This window comes from Bipolaris victoriae (assembly GCF_000527765.1).
Source record: "Bipolaris victoriae FI3 unplaced genomic scaffold scaffold_17, whole genome shotgun sequence".
Lineage (NCBI taxonomy): Eukaryota > Fungi > Ascomycota > Dothideomycetes > Pleosporales > Pleosporaceae > Bipolaris > Bipolaris victoriae.
Genome location: NW_014575375.1, coordinates 265,697 through 279,719, shown reverse-complemented (window position 1 = coordinate 279,719; position 14,023 = coordinate 265,697). Strand labels below are relative to the sequence as shown.

The 14,023-nt window shown below is 47.9% G+C and overlaps 6 protein-coding genes across 6 annotated transcripts; 4 read left to right on the top strand and 2 right to left on the bottom strand.

Moving 5' to 3' along the window:
- Positions 1 to 408: 408 nt before the first annotated feature.
- Positions 409 to 2,568, top strand: COCVIDRAFT_35206 (hypothetical protein; the record flags this gene model as incomplete). The annotated part of the gene is made up of 2 exons (XM_014704194.1): positions 409 to 2,119; positions 2,165 to 2,568. 2 exons carry the CDS (start codon positions 409 to 411, stop codon positions 2,566 to 2,568), a joined length of 2,115 nt encoding a protein of 704 aa, XP_014559680.1.
- A 558-nt stretch (positions 2,569 to 3,126) lies between these two features.
- On the bottom strand, positions 3,127 to 3,775 carry COCVIDRAFT_35205 (hypothetical protein; the record flags this gene model as incomplete). Its single annotated transcript, XM_014704193.1, has 2 exons — positions 3,127 to 3,215; positions 3,283 to 3,775. 2 exons carry the CDS (start codon positions 3,773 to 3,775, stop codon positions 3,127 to 3,129), a joined length of 582 nt encoding a protein of 193 aa, XP_014559679.1.
- A 3,396-nt stretch (positions 3,776 to 7,171) lies between these two features.
- On the top strand, positions 7,172 to 8,416 carry COCVIDRAFT_13508 (hypothetical protein; the record flags this gene model as incomplete). Its single annotated transcript, XM_014704106.1, has 1 exon — positions 7,172 to 8,416. The coding sequence occupies one exon, from the start codon at positions 7,172 to 7,174 to the stop codon at positions 8,414 to 8,416; it is 1,245 nt and encodes a 414-aa protein (XP_014559592.1).
- Positions 8,417 to 9,785: 1,369 nt separating this feature from the next.
- COCVIDRAFT_35203 (hypothetical protein) lies at positions 9,786 to 10,741 on the top strand (the record flags this gene model as incomplete). Its single annotated transcript, XM_014704192.1, has 3 exons — positions 9,786 to 9,806; positions 9,990 to 10,434; positions 10,488 to 10,741. The coding sequence occupies 3 exons, from the start codon at positions 9,786 to 9,788 to the stop codon at positions 10,739 to 10,741; spliced, it is 720 nt and encodes a 239-aa protein (XP_014559678.1).
- Positions 10,742 to 10,819: 78 nt separating this feature from the next.
- COCVIDRAFT_91394 (hypothetical protein) lies at positions 10,820 to 12,213 on the bottom strand (the record flags this gene model as incomplete). The annotated part of the gene is made up of 4 exons (XM_014704191.1): positions 10,820 to 11,345; positions 11,406 to 11,569; positions 11,631 to 11,887; positions 11,961 to 12,213. The coding sequence occupies 4 exons, from the start codon at positions 12,211 to 12,213 to the stop codon at positions 10,820 to 10,822; spliced, it is 1,200 nt and encodes a 399-aa protein (XP_014559677.1).
- A 1,109-nt stretch (positions 12,214 to 13,322) lies between these two features.
- COCVIDRAFT_91231 (hypothetical protein) lies at positions 13,323 to 13,478 on the top strand (the record flags this gene model as incomplete). The annotated part of the gene is made up of 1 exon (XM_014704190.1): positions 13,323 to 13,478. One exon carries the CDS (start codon positions 13,323 to 13,325, stop codon positions 13,476 to 13,478), a length of 156 nt encoding a protein of 51 aa, XP_014559676.1.
- Between the last annotated feature and the right edge of the window lie 545 nt (positions 13,479 to 14,023).

The following is a 14,023-nucleotide window of genomic DNA, read 5'->3' as shown; positions in this document are numbered from 1 at the left end:
TCATCTATCAATCACGTGTGTGTATCAGGCAGCAATGACGAATCACCCAATCGAACGTTAGCGTCTTGGCGTGAACGTGTCACTCCTCCCACTACAGTGAACGAGTGCGACAGAAAGACAGTCCCTGAAACAGGCAGAACTTTCCAAATCTTTCAGATACTATCGTAGGCCATCTCTCAAGCCTGCAGCAACAGAAAACAATCTATTCATCCCCCCGCTCCCCTTCTGGCGTCACCTCGTGTTTATCAGCTGCATATAGCGCGGTTGCCGCAGGTGTGACTAACTCACGGGACTAAAATGCCCACATCGATTTCTACCCAGCGCATGAGCATATAGAAACAAGCAAGAAGACGGCGCAACTCAAGCGTCCGATAATCACTTCACCTCAGGCAAGCCCACAAATTCACAATGGCGCCATCAACACCGTCCAGCTCGAGGATGAGAAAGAGACGGGTGGGAAGCCCTGGTATTGCGCCTGCCATCCCAAACCTCCCACGCGAGACTACGAGACGAGAGACTGCCCCCAGTCATGAGCAGCAATACTCCGATCACCAATCAAACACTGCTTTGGACTACGATGAAGCGTACAAGCGCGCCAGGATATGTCTTCTTGACCTACCATCCGAGTTGATTGACTTGATAGCCTCCAAGCTCCGCACAGACAAGTCTATATTCAACTTTGCGCTTGTAAACAAGCGGCTCAGCGGTATTGTGCAAGAAACTATGGTTCGAAAGCCAGTGCTTCGTCAGCCAAATATCAGAGGTTTCCTTGAGATGCTTGGGCATCACCCTGAACTTATCCAGAAAGTCACAAACGTCGACCTCGGTGATTTTGATTGTTCCCATCACCAAGATTGTCATTGCCGAGACGTTCCCAACCTCGATGGTGACGTCAAGGAGATGATCGGCAGAATCATCACTGCCAACACCCAGGGCGAGGTAACCTGGAGCCACATCCGGAAAACCAAGAACTTCTTGGGTCCAGTATGGCGTGAGGACCAAGCCTTCTTCTTGAACACACTGGTAGCGTTGTGCTCGAACATGAGATCAATAACGATCGAGCTCCCGGGAGCCAGACGTTTCCAAGCTGGTCAGCCACCCAGACCGAACCACTCAGCGCCCCATATATTTCCTTCGTTAAATCCAGAACTACTTCCAGTTACCCCATTCGACGGAATCGCTCTCCAGATACTGCGTCACACACTCCAATCCCTCACCATTGCTGAAGATACTAGGTGGAAGGGGCCGGCGACTCTCGAGACTCTCCAGTTTCGCGATCTCCAATGGCGAAATATGGGAAAACACACCATCACATTAGCCGGATTTTCTAGCCTGAAGCGTCTTGATGTCCCCATGGATGCTCTCGGTTGTCCACAAAACGTTGTCTTTTCGAGCGAGAACAGTCAAGCTACACCCAATAAGAATGATACACCAACACGCAACCTCGTACTGAAAGACGGGAGATTACAGACATTGGAAGAGGCGCGGTTGAAGGTTTTGCCTCCTACACTCACACACCTACATTTGCGATCTTGCAATAAATTCACATTTGCCTTCCTGAAAATGATCAATGAGACGGCTCCCAAAGACATGCAGTTGAGATACATCGAACTCTTTTTCCCCAGCGAATCCCACGAAGCAATCATTAATTGCGACGCCACAGACGAGGGCGGCTTCAGTTATCTGGATCTACTAATGGACCTTGAACGCAAGAATATCAATATCCAGTTCTTTTGTGGGGTTAAAGAAACGCGAGTCGATATGCGTCGCGAGTTGGAGGCCCTGAGCTTCTTAACGCCTTACGAAGTTTGGAGATACTCTAATTTCCGCAGGCCATTCTCAGATCTGAACCCGTACGCTAGTAGGATACGCCAGTCATCGATGATTGGCAGTCGCCTTTTCTTACGTCATGCGAACAGCCATTCGCGACTCTTCAACAGCGCGACATTCAACCCTGAGTCGTGGGCGCAAAGCGCATTCTTTCGTGGGACGGAGCCAGCTAGAAAAAGCAACTCAACGCGCGACCAAAAGCCCAAAGCTGACGAGAAGGTGGACAATAGCTGCCACATTAGAAACCGTGAAAAGCAGAAAATAAGGCGACGGCTGCCTGATTTACTCAGCAAGTTTATTGAGAGTCCTGCATTACTTGCGCTAATGATTCTAGATCTGGATAGCTTCCAGTTTAACTTCAACAAAGTCCAGAGCTTTTCATCTATGCCCAAAGAAGCTGTGTTCCAGGGTTTTGTGTTACCCATCTCAACCGACAGCCGCTCACAGCCTATTGAAGACAATGGAAGCTCGAAGAAGAACAACAATGTTGGAAAGGACGACGCGAGTCGCACAAAGAGAGGTCGCAGGACAAGATACATGGAACCAAACATCAGCGAGGTCAAGACCCTGGAAAACAACATGATTGAGCTCGAGATAGGATCTGGCTGTAGGATCCTCGCCCCTGAACTACATACCTCTGAAACATCCACGTTCAACATTGCGAGTTGGGTAACCATTGACTGGATGAGTTTCTTCAAACCATCAGAAACGAGCGAGCAAATGATTGTTTACACATGAAGTAGCAGGCTGTGAGGATAAAGCGGGGAAATTGGTCGAATCGAATCAGGGATGAGTTCAGGCTTTCGGAGTAAAGTGGTATGCATATGGATATAATTTTAGTCGGAGAAGGGCAACACATGTACCAAGATGAAAGCATGCAGGGTATCCAACGGGGTTTTGGTGTCGCTAGGGATGCTCATCTCGTTCAACAGTATTATAGAATGCAATAGGAGATTACGCGCTTGCGCACAGGTCTCGCGACCACATTATGTAGAACGTTCTTGCTTTTGGATAGGTCGGATAGGTGCATTCGGAGTATTCTAATATGTTGCATTTCTTAGACAAGCATCTGAAGGAACTAGCTAGGTCAGAACTATTTCATGAGACTTTAAGAAAGATCATCAGTAAACAAATTATCATTACTAAGGATAGTAGGTGTGCGAAGAACTCCCACACTCCACTCTCTAGCCAAATCTCGCTCCGAACATGCGTACAGGAAATTGACGTCTGGACCATAAAGCCGTCGTCCCCAATTCGCAATCATCAGCACATTTCCAATTGTTATCTTCATTTCAATCATGACGGCGGCGCAACGCAGTGATGACTTCCAATACAATGCGTGCAGCAAACCTTGTTACTTCCCGGTGCAGCATTTCCGCAAGGATCTAAACGTCACGTTAGCAACCCAAACGCCACAATCACCACAAACTCAAAGAAAGATATGAGACTTACACCAACTCGGCAAGCAACCACCCGTGCAAAACGATAGAGTCAAGTCAGTGCCGGACCCGCACACCTTGATCGAACTTCCAGCGGGCTGCTTTCCATATCCCCAAACAATACTCTGGCAGGTGGTGTCGCTCGGCTTGAGCGACATTGTGCGTCCGGCAAATCCATCGCCAAAGATATCACTCATATCGTACCAGACCTGCTGGCCATCAAGATTGTACGCGAAAATAGTCTGGCTGACATTCGGCTGAAAGATGCCATTTGCAATTGGCGAAATCTTAAGCGCGATGCCCCCGGACTGAGGGTCGCGTCTGAATGTCTCGCTGTAGGATGTCGACGGCTCGATCTTCTGCTGTGGACCGATGCTTCCGCCTACGGACCAGAGGTAAATAGCCTCCGGACATTGATTGCTAACGATTGCGCGACCGACGGCTTGGACATGAGGCAGGAAAATGGAGGAGAGAGTAGCGAGAAGAGTCAACGAAGGTAGAAACATATTGCCCGTAGTAAGTATAGTATCCTTTGACTTCTTTCTTCTACCCGTTGAAATATTGAACTTGAAATATCCCACCACCCTCCCTTCCGTCCCCTTCTTATATAACCAAAAAACAACCCATGCCACTCAGCCCATCCATCCCCTTTCGCTCGTGTCCCAAAAACCGCATCACACCACACAAATGCCCCCGTCATACAAACATTCTATACAAGCCACACAAGCCCCTCCACTAACACCACGCTCACAAACCACTTTTCCGCGCCACGACTCCTCCCCCATAACCAACCGCACTCCATTTCCATTCTCATCCTATGGAAGAAGGGGGGAGAACAAAGACCGGATCGCAAAGGGGTAAGGTCGCACACGGCCGGCCCCGGCTAGCGTATTAACTTGTTAGCTTATGAGTTTTTTTTTAAGGCACTCCAGCTAATACGTGTTAGCTGGTAGTATCGCGTGCGTGTGCCGGGCACCTAGTCGCGCATCCCGCGTTTCGGTACCGCTGAATGTCATCCTCTTTTTTCCACATTGGAGGGGGCTGTGATTTGGTATCTTGGTACCTAGCTAGTTCCTAAGACAACGATACTTTGGCTCTGGGTATTCACACAAGAGTTTATTTTCTCGCTGGACGGGGCTCTCAATGCAAGGAAAAGAACAGTGGCGCGGGGAAGGGGAGCCAACACACGGGCCCAAAACGCGGGGTCAAGTGCAAAGCTGAAAAAAAGAGACGCAAGCCACTTGTTGCGAAAGACATTTATTGTTACTATCGAAATTTAACGAGTTGTCGAAAGCTTATTTTTATTTTTATCTCTTATATTTGCTCTCTGATATACCTACAGTGTCTCTCTCTCGCCTTGACTTGGCTACCCAACTCGCTATCGCTATCGCCGTGAGTATGGGCCCATCAGACGTTGCACCACGCACGAACCGTTGCGCCTGCGCAATCAAGCAAATAAGAATGAAAAACAGCCTGATATGTGAGGGTTACATGCGTATAACTATATATTACCCTGCATAAACGGTACTTTCCAGCCACACACACACCCCTGGGCGTTAACAGCGAATGCGGTTATCATCGATATTAAAGTGTGTGGGTGGCCCTGGAAGAAACGATATGTACCATACATAATACGAAGGTCCTGTGTCGTCTGATTCCGCTTTTCTTCGGGCTTGGGGATAATGAACTGGCACGCGATTCTTTTCGTATCGCAGCTCGCTTGAGTTGCGGTTGTGATTCGCCAGATCAAAAGTTCCATTGTTTCTGAGGGGCTTGCGTTGGCTGATAAATGATGTGGCTAGCTTAGACGCGATTTGGGGTGTCAGTGGTGCATATGTACGGGAAAATTGCCCAGATAAATGATAAATTTTACGATGAAAAAGCTATTGGGTGGTTGGTTTGCCAACGCATCGATTTTAGATTATTTATAGAAATTGATGAATCCCGGGACCGGGTTCTTGGACTCATAGTCAAATCGTATATGCTGTCTCATGGGCTTTTTGGGTCAAACGGTCGCGCATACGAGGTTTGCTGTCAGGCACTTTGTTTGTGTAACTTGACATGTCACGATGTTCTTAAGGGACCGAGTTATATGTTACATGGCCGTGCTCAACACATTGCAGTGCTACCTTGGTCACATGGAGTCCAATCTTCCTTTGCCAATACATCAAGGTTAGCTTTGAAGCCTGGGTGGCGCATACGAGAGAGTTTCTCAGCTGCGGAATGTATCGCAAACATCATGGTAACGAGAAACCCTATTGCTTCCGAGGATAGTCGGGATGACGTGCAAAAACATCTTAAAACACACTTTGTGGTTCATGCCATGGGCATCGCGTCACCAACAAGGAAAATTCCGCGGAATCCTAGTTTTGCTCCTCGGCCCTGGGGGTCTAGTAGAACAACTAAGATGCCCAGGGAATTTTGGTCTTACTAACACTAATGTGGGATCGTCCAGGAACTTGCGTAACAACCTCGAGTCTTGGGATTTGTGAAATGCGAATTTCATAAAGGAAATGAATGCAGCGCTATATCAATCACCATCCACGCATTCAAGAAGATTAGCAGCGGCTTTGCGCGTAGGCGTTATCAACCGTTCTAGTAACAAGATTCCATACTGAGTATGTGAAAAGATAGACTTCCCAAAACCCACACAGATGTAGCGAATATGACTCATTGCATAAGGTGACTTTGTATCTGCCTCTAGAATGATACGCCTTTCCCATTCTTGTTAGATGTCGAGTAGGCCGGTAACTGGCGCGGAGCTGATAACATTAACTTACCCACATGAGACTGTCGCAACGTTGGAAAGTACCATTATCTTCCAGAAAAGTTCAGACTTTCTTCTCACAATTTTGTACAACGACAACGGGATTTTCTCCTTCTACTAACTCACTGCCATTCGCCAAGGCGGACCGTGATCTCAACATTCAGTCAAACTTTCGCGATCAGGTTTGTAGCTATTTCCATCGATAATTTTGAACTGAGTACCATTCCAAAAAAAATGAATATTCCAAAAGAATGAATGGAAACTCTCAGTGTCGGTTGAGCGTTCTCGTAGGGTTGCTGTAAAAGTCTAATGGTTCAAATGGCCTTAGTCCAGCCAAAGACGATATTATCGCCCATGTATCAGATTACGATGGCTTTCTGGATACTATCAAACTTCTCAAGGAAATCTAAGGTATCCATTACCAATTTCTATAGCAATAGGCGTACTCTAAAGAATGTCACATGACAACATCATTCATGCAGACATTGCGCATTCTCACGGCTGGAGGATGTTGTGGCGGGCAAGCAAATTAAGCATCATCGGAAGTACCCACACGCAGAGAAAATAAGCAATCTCCCCATATTAATTCCTTCAAGGAAACCTCACAAGAAGACGATGAAGGATGGTGTTTCGCTGTCGCGAGCGTTACGTCATTGACACATCACCTGCCGCGGCAGCACTATAACTACGATCGTCGCAGCTGAGCCTATCGCAGCCCAGCCTGTGAATAACCCCTAGGACATGGATTTCAAGAAATACGCAGGAGGTTGTCATCACGTTGCACGAAGATCTATGAGGCTCGATGATGCAGGGGTGACACTGCTTAATTCGCTCGACCTTCACCGCGATCTACGAAAGCCATACTTCTTCAGGGTTCCAGGTCGACCTCCCTAAGATTATGACGCCTTTATCTTAAACATTTTCTTGGCTTCGAACGATGGAATGCCAATTTGACGTCAAGAAATCATGGCATTTGCTTCGCCCAGCAGTAGCGGAATCCTTGGCAATTAACATAACACAAGTCTGTCTCGTCGCTGCACTTTGTTGAGTTTGGATCAATTGCTTTGCCAGTCTGCGACTGGATTGTTGTTACAACCTCACTGTCAACAGTGCCCTTAGTGACACGACCACCAGCATGCCTTCACACTCACTTCCTCGCCCTATCAAACGGCGTACCCGGCCAGCACAACGAGAAGACTACAACCCCACACATCTACCATGGAAAAAGCGTCTTGATCACTTTAGCTGGTCTTGGTTCGAATGCACAATGTCAACCGGTGCGCTTGCCACGCTACTTGGCCAACAACCGTACAGCTTCTCTGGCTTGAAGACAATAGGGAAGATATTTTACATACTAGATATCGTCTTATTCCTCATATTCACCGCGTGCATCTCCTACCGCTTCATACACAACCGTGGATCGCTGAAACTCAGCTTACATCACCCTTACGAAAGCTTCTTCTTCGGCGCATACTTTGTCAGTATTGCGTTGATCATCTACTGTATGGAGCTTTATGGTGTTCCCTCGAGCGGGCCATGGCTAGTCAAGGCACTGGAGATACTCTACTGGCTCTACGCTGCCATTGTCATCCTTGTCGCCGTCTTTCAGTACCACGTCATCTTTGACCGAAGAGAACTTCCCGTCGCCGACGCCATGCCCTCGTGGATCTTACCAATTTACCCCTTCCTTATCTTGGGTGTTCTGGGCAGTACTTTGTTGAAGAGCCAGCCTCCTGATGCAGGTTATAAGATATTCATTGGCAGCATCGCGTTTCAGGGGCTTGGCTGGACGATTGCATTTCTGATGCTCACCCTCTACTTCACTCGCCTCGTCAACAGCAATCTTCCCGAGGTCCCGAAGCGACCTGGCATGTACGTTGCTGTCGGTCCAGCAGCTTACACTGCCAATGCATGCGTCGCGCTCGGCATTGAGGCTCCAAGACATCTACCCCCCAACTTCCTCGCCATCACATCCTTCCCTGTTGGCGACGCAATTAAAGCATTCGGCGTCATAGTAGGCATCTTCTTCTGGCTCATTTCCTTCTGGTTCAGTGCAATTGCTACTGTCAGCATCATCATTAGCGCCAAAGATTCGCACTTTACACTCAACCATTGGGGTTTCATTTTCCCCAACGCCGGAATGACGATTGCGCTTATTTGGATTGCGAAAGCCCTGGACAGCCCCGGAATCAAGGGGGTATGTAGTGCTATGACTATTGTACTTGTTATACTATGGTTTTGGGTGGCAGTGCTTAATGTGAAGGGTGTGCTGCAGAAGAGAGTGCTCTGGCCCGGTATGGATGAGGATATGGAGGACATTGAAGGGCATGGCCATAAGCCGGGTGATGAGGAGCAGCAAGATGGTGGAAGTGAGGTTTAGATACGATTCTCACTGTTTCTGTTTAATTATCAATACATACTCAATGTTGATCAAGTTCACACCTAAGGATGGTGTGATTATCAACTCGATATTGATGCGCTCATATAATTCCAAGATAAAAGTTCGACCTTGGTAACTGCAACTTCACTACTACTGACAGAATCTCATGTTCTTTTTTTCCCCTCCAGTTCAAACACGAGTGAAACCGTCAATCTAATTAAGCGTCACACACCGCGCAAACAGCATATCCACAGCCGTATTAATCTGCTTAGAATCCGTATTCTCGGATGACGCAATCACACCCACACAATGCTGCGTATGCGCCAGGGCAATCGCCTCATCGGTAACAAGATGGCCACTCATACCCGCCAAATGCATCAGTTTGAGCGTATACAAACAATGTATAACATGGTAACCTTACTCGGTATGGGCGCGCACTGTCATCGGCAGGTCCTCTAGAGGAATCTCCTGCGTAGCATTCCCGTCGTAGTACCACTTCCAGGGCCCGTGCTTCTGGATCCACATTTGCGACTCGTCGGGCTTGACGCAGCGCGGGTGCACCCAGCCGTAGCTCATGAGGTCCCAGGTGCAGCCGAGTGCTTGGCGGAGCAGAGGCGTGAGCGGGGCCGGCTGGCGGCTGGAGAGGTATAATCTTCTCTCTCATGTGCGGTTGGGAGGAAAGGCTTGTCTTCGTTGCTAGCGCTGTATGGCGGGTTTTGATGTTCTGGATTGGATAAATTTGTGTCTTTGAGGAGGGTAAGCTTACTGCTTCTCAAGTTGGAAATTGGGTTTTGGGGGTGCAGGGGGGGAAGAAGGGCGGCTTTCAAAACTTACAGCGAGATATCTTGCTTATGATTGTGGGTAACATGTCGGTTACTTAATTCGTCAATGTTTGAGCGAGGAATAAGGTTGGTTAGATGTGAGTGGGCGCATATAGCGGTTTGGATGATACTCTTTCTTTAGTAGTAGTGGCTGTGTCACATGTTATATACAATGCAAGATCACTATCATCATATTCTAAATCACTGAGTAACGCGATTGTGTGGCGCTGAGCGCGTGCTCTCTGGAAGCGAACACACGCCGCTCCATAGTTGTTGCGGAGCCTTGAAGTTTTCGGAGGTTCATTTTCGGCTCCGAAGTTGTTGTTTGACATTCCCCCTCCGGCGTGAAGATCGGCCCATGCATGGTTCGGGCCGGAAAATCCACGCGATGCAACTCAAGTAACCGCAAAAACCTTGAATGAAAAGCAGGAGTCATCCTCCTGAATGATAGTTTAGCCAACGACCCAAACGAGGGGTGGTTATGCAAAGAATTATGCAGGAACACTTGAAGGATGAAGAGTAGCATGCAGGAGGACTGTTAAGTACATATGGATTTGGAAAGCGAGAAAGTTTGGCGCTCAACGACACCACCTGCTAGACCTTTCCTACACCCCTGACCTGTGACGCCCACCCAGTTGTTCCACTCAGCAAAGTTTTACTCATCGGCGAACATAATCTGCACATCTTTACAAAAATGGCAGGTTGCAAGTACTAGTCTCTGCTGTCATCTCTTGCTAATCTTTTGCCTCCAGATCTACACGATCCATCCAGTGAAGCCCACCGACTCAACAGGTCTGGCTGACACCATGATGCGCGCATTTTACCAAGATGCACATTGGGCGTCTCTATGGAAGAGAATAATGCTGGAAAACATCATCTATGATTGCGCAAGGCGTTTGCCATGGAACCTTGTCAAAGTAACATCCACTAAGCGTCACCGCAAGGTTGTAGACGAAGCTACCGGGAATGCTGTTGGTTATGCGCGTTGGATTATCCCCGATGGACATGCTGATACGTGGGCCAATGGCATAGTGCTCGAGGATGATTTGGAAAAACGTCAAGCATATGAACAATCGTTCCAGAACGTAACTGAAGACGGGACAATCCGTGGCATTGACCATCAGATGGTGGACGAGCTGAGCGAGGCAATAGAGAAAGCAGAAGCCGAAGCGCTGTCCACTGGGGATGAGTTTCTCGGTGAACTTTCCAACATAATCTTGGACATTTTACTTGGACTAATTACCTCGAAGCATTGGATTATCTGGCTACACATCCGGAGCACCAGAGACGTGGCATCGGCTCCATGTTGCTCGCTGAAGGCCTGGCATACGCGGACAGAAACAGTCTTAAGACGATTGTTGTTGCCAAAACCCCAGGTGTCAAGCTTTACCAAGACCACGGCTTCCAAGTGGTCAAATTGGTGCAACAGGAGCGCCCGCAATATGGATGGTCAAAGCCTTACACAACCACCATCCTTATTCGGCAGCCCAAACCCATTCCATGAGAAGAGAAAAAAAATCATAATGTAACATATTTATTTGAATTCCAGTGGTTTGAGATTTTAAATTTGTAATATTGTTTTTCAATCTCGATAATCTGGTAGTAGCACAAGCCAAGAACTTGCAAGCACTGATAGAAACTCAGACTGCATATTTGAAAGACGCCGATCCCCGGACCCAAATTCTTGCAACGCTTTCAACCCCGCAAGAAGCATGCTAGCGCGGCGCTTGATGCGCCTCATGTATTCTATCGATTGGCGGGAGAGCATGGTGGTGGGAGGGCTGGATGCGTCTCCTGCGTGGGCACTCACATCACTCACCAGCTCATGCGTGTTTCCCAAGATGAAGCAACATCTTGCAATGGTCATGTTTGGTGGGCAGTCTGTGCAGAGAACTAGCCGCTCTGCGGTCATGAGAGCGGACTGGATGATGTGGAGACGGTCCATGTAACGGGCTTCAGAAGGCACGACGGAGATTTTGTCTAGGCAGGCTAGCGCGACTTGAGAGCATTTGCAGTTGCACGCTTGCTCGTTAGGAGAAGTAGGTCTCTCTTGCATTACTGCACGTGTTTGTCCGTAGTCCATGTCTTCGGTATGTCTAGCAGAATTTCTGTGACTTGTTTTAGTGTACGGTCTTCTTGAGAGATGATGAAGTGTTCATATAGCTTACGTTTCGATGTTGCCTCCCAAGGAAGCTGATGGCGAAGCTGTAAAATCCGTGCCCGTTATTCCAAAGTTGAAGTCGTGAGGACAACCGGGGCTCTGTGGAGTTGGCAGATATGAGTATGCGCTGGCTCGATGCTTATGATAATTGCCTTGTTGGCACTCCTGTGGCTACAGCGCTGGTTAGGTCTATAATTTTACTTTTCGTTTTAAGTACGCGACTAAAACATACCGATGGGGTGCTACTGGTCTCCATGCCACTTGTTGGCGTCTCTCTGGCTTTAGTCCAAGTGGGAGAAAAGGAACTTGGACTCGTCTTCTTATCTGAAGTATTGATACTCTGGCATTCATCGGGGCTGGTGTAGCAGTCTTCGACTTTGGCCGGGGTGTTATCGCCCATCGAGAATAGTGATATTGTTTCATGATTCAAAATGCTCATGTCAGACTCGTCCATAGCGGATGAGAGCATCTCCCACCCTTGTTGTGTATCTGGCATGTGTATGATATGATCTGATAGAATTAACAGATATTTCTATTTTGTATGATGATAGACGAGACTTACCCGAAAGGTTTCTATTGTGCTCTAGAGAGGCATTTCCGGCATCTCTCGTCCCTCTTGCTTGGGCTTTCGAGATTTGCTGGCTCGACTTCTTTGGCCGGCCCATCCATTTGCCCAGGCTGTACGTACATGCGCCACCCGTCAGTCGACAGCGCCCGCAGCCGCTGAGCTCCATCGTGCACTTAACCTTACATCTATAGCATTGATCACATGCTTTCGAATTCATCCTGCTGCGACCAGTCTTTCCTATCTGCATTGCATCGACAGGAAAAAGAACGTTTGCAAAAAAGAAATGAACTTTATCGTGCTTTTGCGTATCGAAAATACTTTTTAGAGTGTTCTTAAATATTCTAGAAGGGAGAGGAAACGATAAGCGGCAGCTTGCATACAAATGATATAGATACAGCGGTTGTGTAGGCGGTGAGAACAGAGTAGAACTCACTAACGGGATTATATCGCTGTCATTGTTTGATCTGATTGCGTGACACAAGGAGCTGCCCTGGAAAATGCAGGTAATTCACCGAAGCTCAGCTTAAGAACCCATGCAATCGACGGAACCGTTAGAAATGGCAGGATTGACTTGTTAGACTTGAGAAGCTGTGCGATTGGGCCGAATTGCCGCAATCGCTCCCGCGGTTGATCCTGCTGTAGGTGAAACATGCTACAGCCTGTCACCCTAAAAGATCATACATGGATGTCAACCAGGTATGATAGATATGTTTTACAGTCAGCTCGGAATAAGAGCTCATTCGGTAGAAATCCGTTGTATGACTGCTACATCTGATGTATTAACAATATAGGCTCGTGTAGATAATGATAACAGAAGCAGCGTCATGTTTGGAAAAACGTAGGTCTTGGGGCCGCAAAACAGCGTTACCAATAAATAGAGTTTGAGTACTAAAACAGGCTTCGTCTACTGCTTATCGCAGCTGTATAGCTGCATATCACAATCCGTCCCCGGGGGTTCGAGCAGAAAGAAAATGCAATCTAATTGGCTCGGAGGATGTCTATAGGCATTAGCAGTGCCAATATTTTCGGGATTGCTATATCGGGAAAGCGCCTTGTCACGTAGCAAACCTTAAAATCTCTATTAACCTGACCAGCAATAGAACTGGCTACAGAGCTGACTATAAGAGGAAATTAAAAGTTAGCCCTATGCAAGAGTTGCGAGAGGCATCAGGTACGTGGTCGGTTTCCTGAGGTTAAAAGAAATCAATCTTGCAGATGAATCAAGAAACAAAGAAAACAGCTCTGCCGTAACGGACGGCAGAACCACGGCAGAACCTCTACCAGGGCAGCCAGATTGGCTAGACTAGCGAAACTAGCCAAATCGCGACCCGGAAAATGAATGAAATCACGGGCAGAATGAATGGCCCGACGGGGGCGCCGGCACGTGCAAGGCAGCCTCATCAGGCCGATGCTCGGGCGGCACTGTCCGGACCATTGGAAGATTCGGCCTCCGGTAAGTATGTCGCGCAACATCTGGATGACTTCGAAACTACCTTCCCTTTTGACTTTTGACTTGATAGCAGACTCTGTGCGAGACGTCATAGTAGCTGAATCATGCCTAATACCTGCTATCATAATCACAAAGCTTTAGGCGGGCCGGTCCTGCCTGATCACAGAGAATTAAAGCAAACGAGGCCCGCATCTTGTTAGCTTGGTCGTCCGAGCTTACCGACTGCCACAGTATAGACTGGTCATGTCACAAAATAGGTCCTTTGTTCCCCATTCTGAAATGACAAGCTTCATAGCGGTCTTGGACACCGGCTTGGAAGGTTTCATTGGTTCTCTGGAGAGAGACTTACTCGTACGGACTCAATACCTACTCTGATGAGCCGGACTCTATTTTGCTGCTACGCATACGTATGCGTACTCCATCTGCTTGCCCCAGAGAGGAGACGGAACTTTTTATCCAATCTCGATTCGGCGCCAAGCTGTAGCCCCACGCACAAGATGCTATGTACCCCGCATTTAACGCTTCCCGCGGATCCCTTCCCCGTCCAATACTCTCATAGTGGCTACTACAAACACGTCTTCGGCATGAAGTTTCTTCTTATACATCC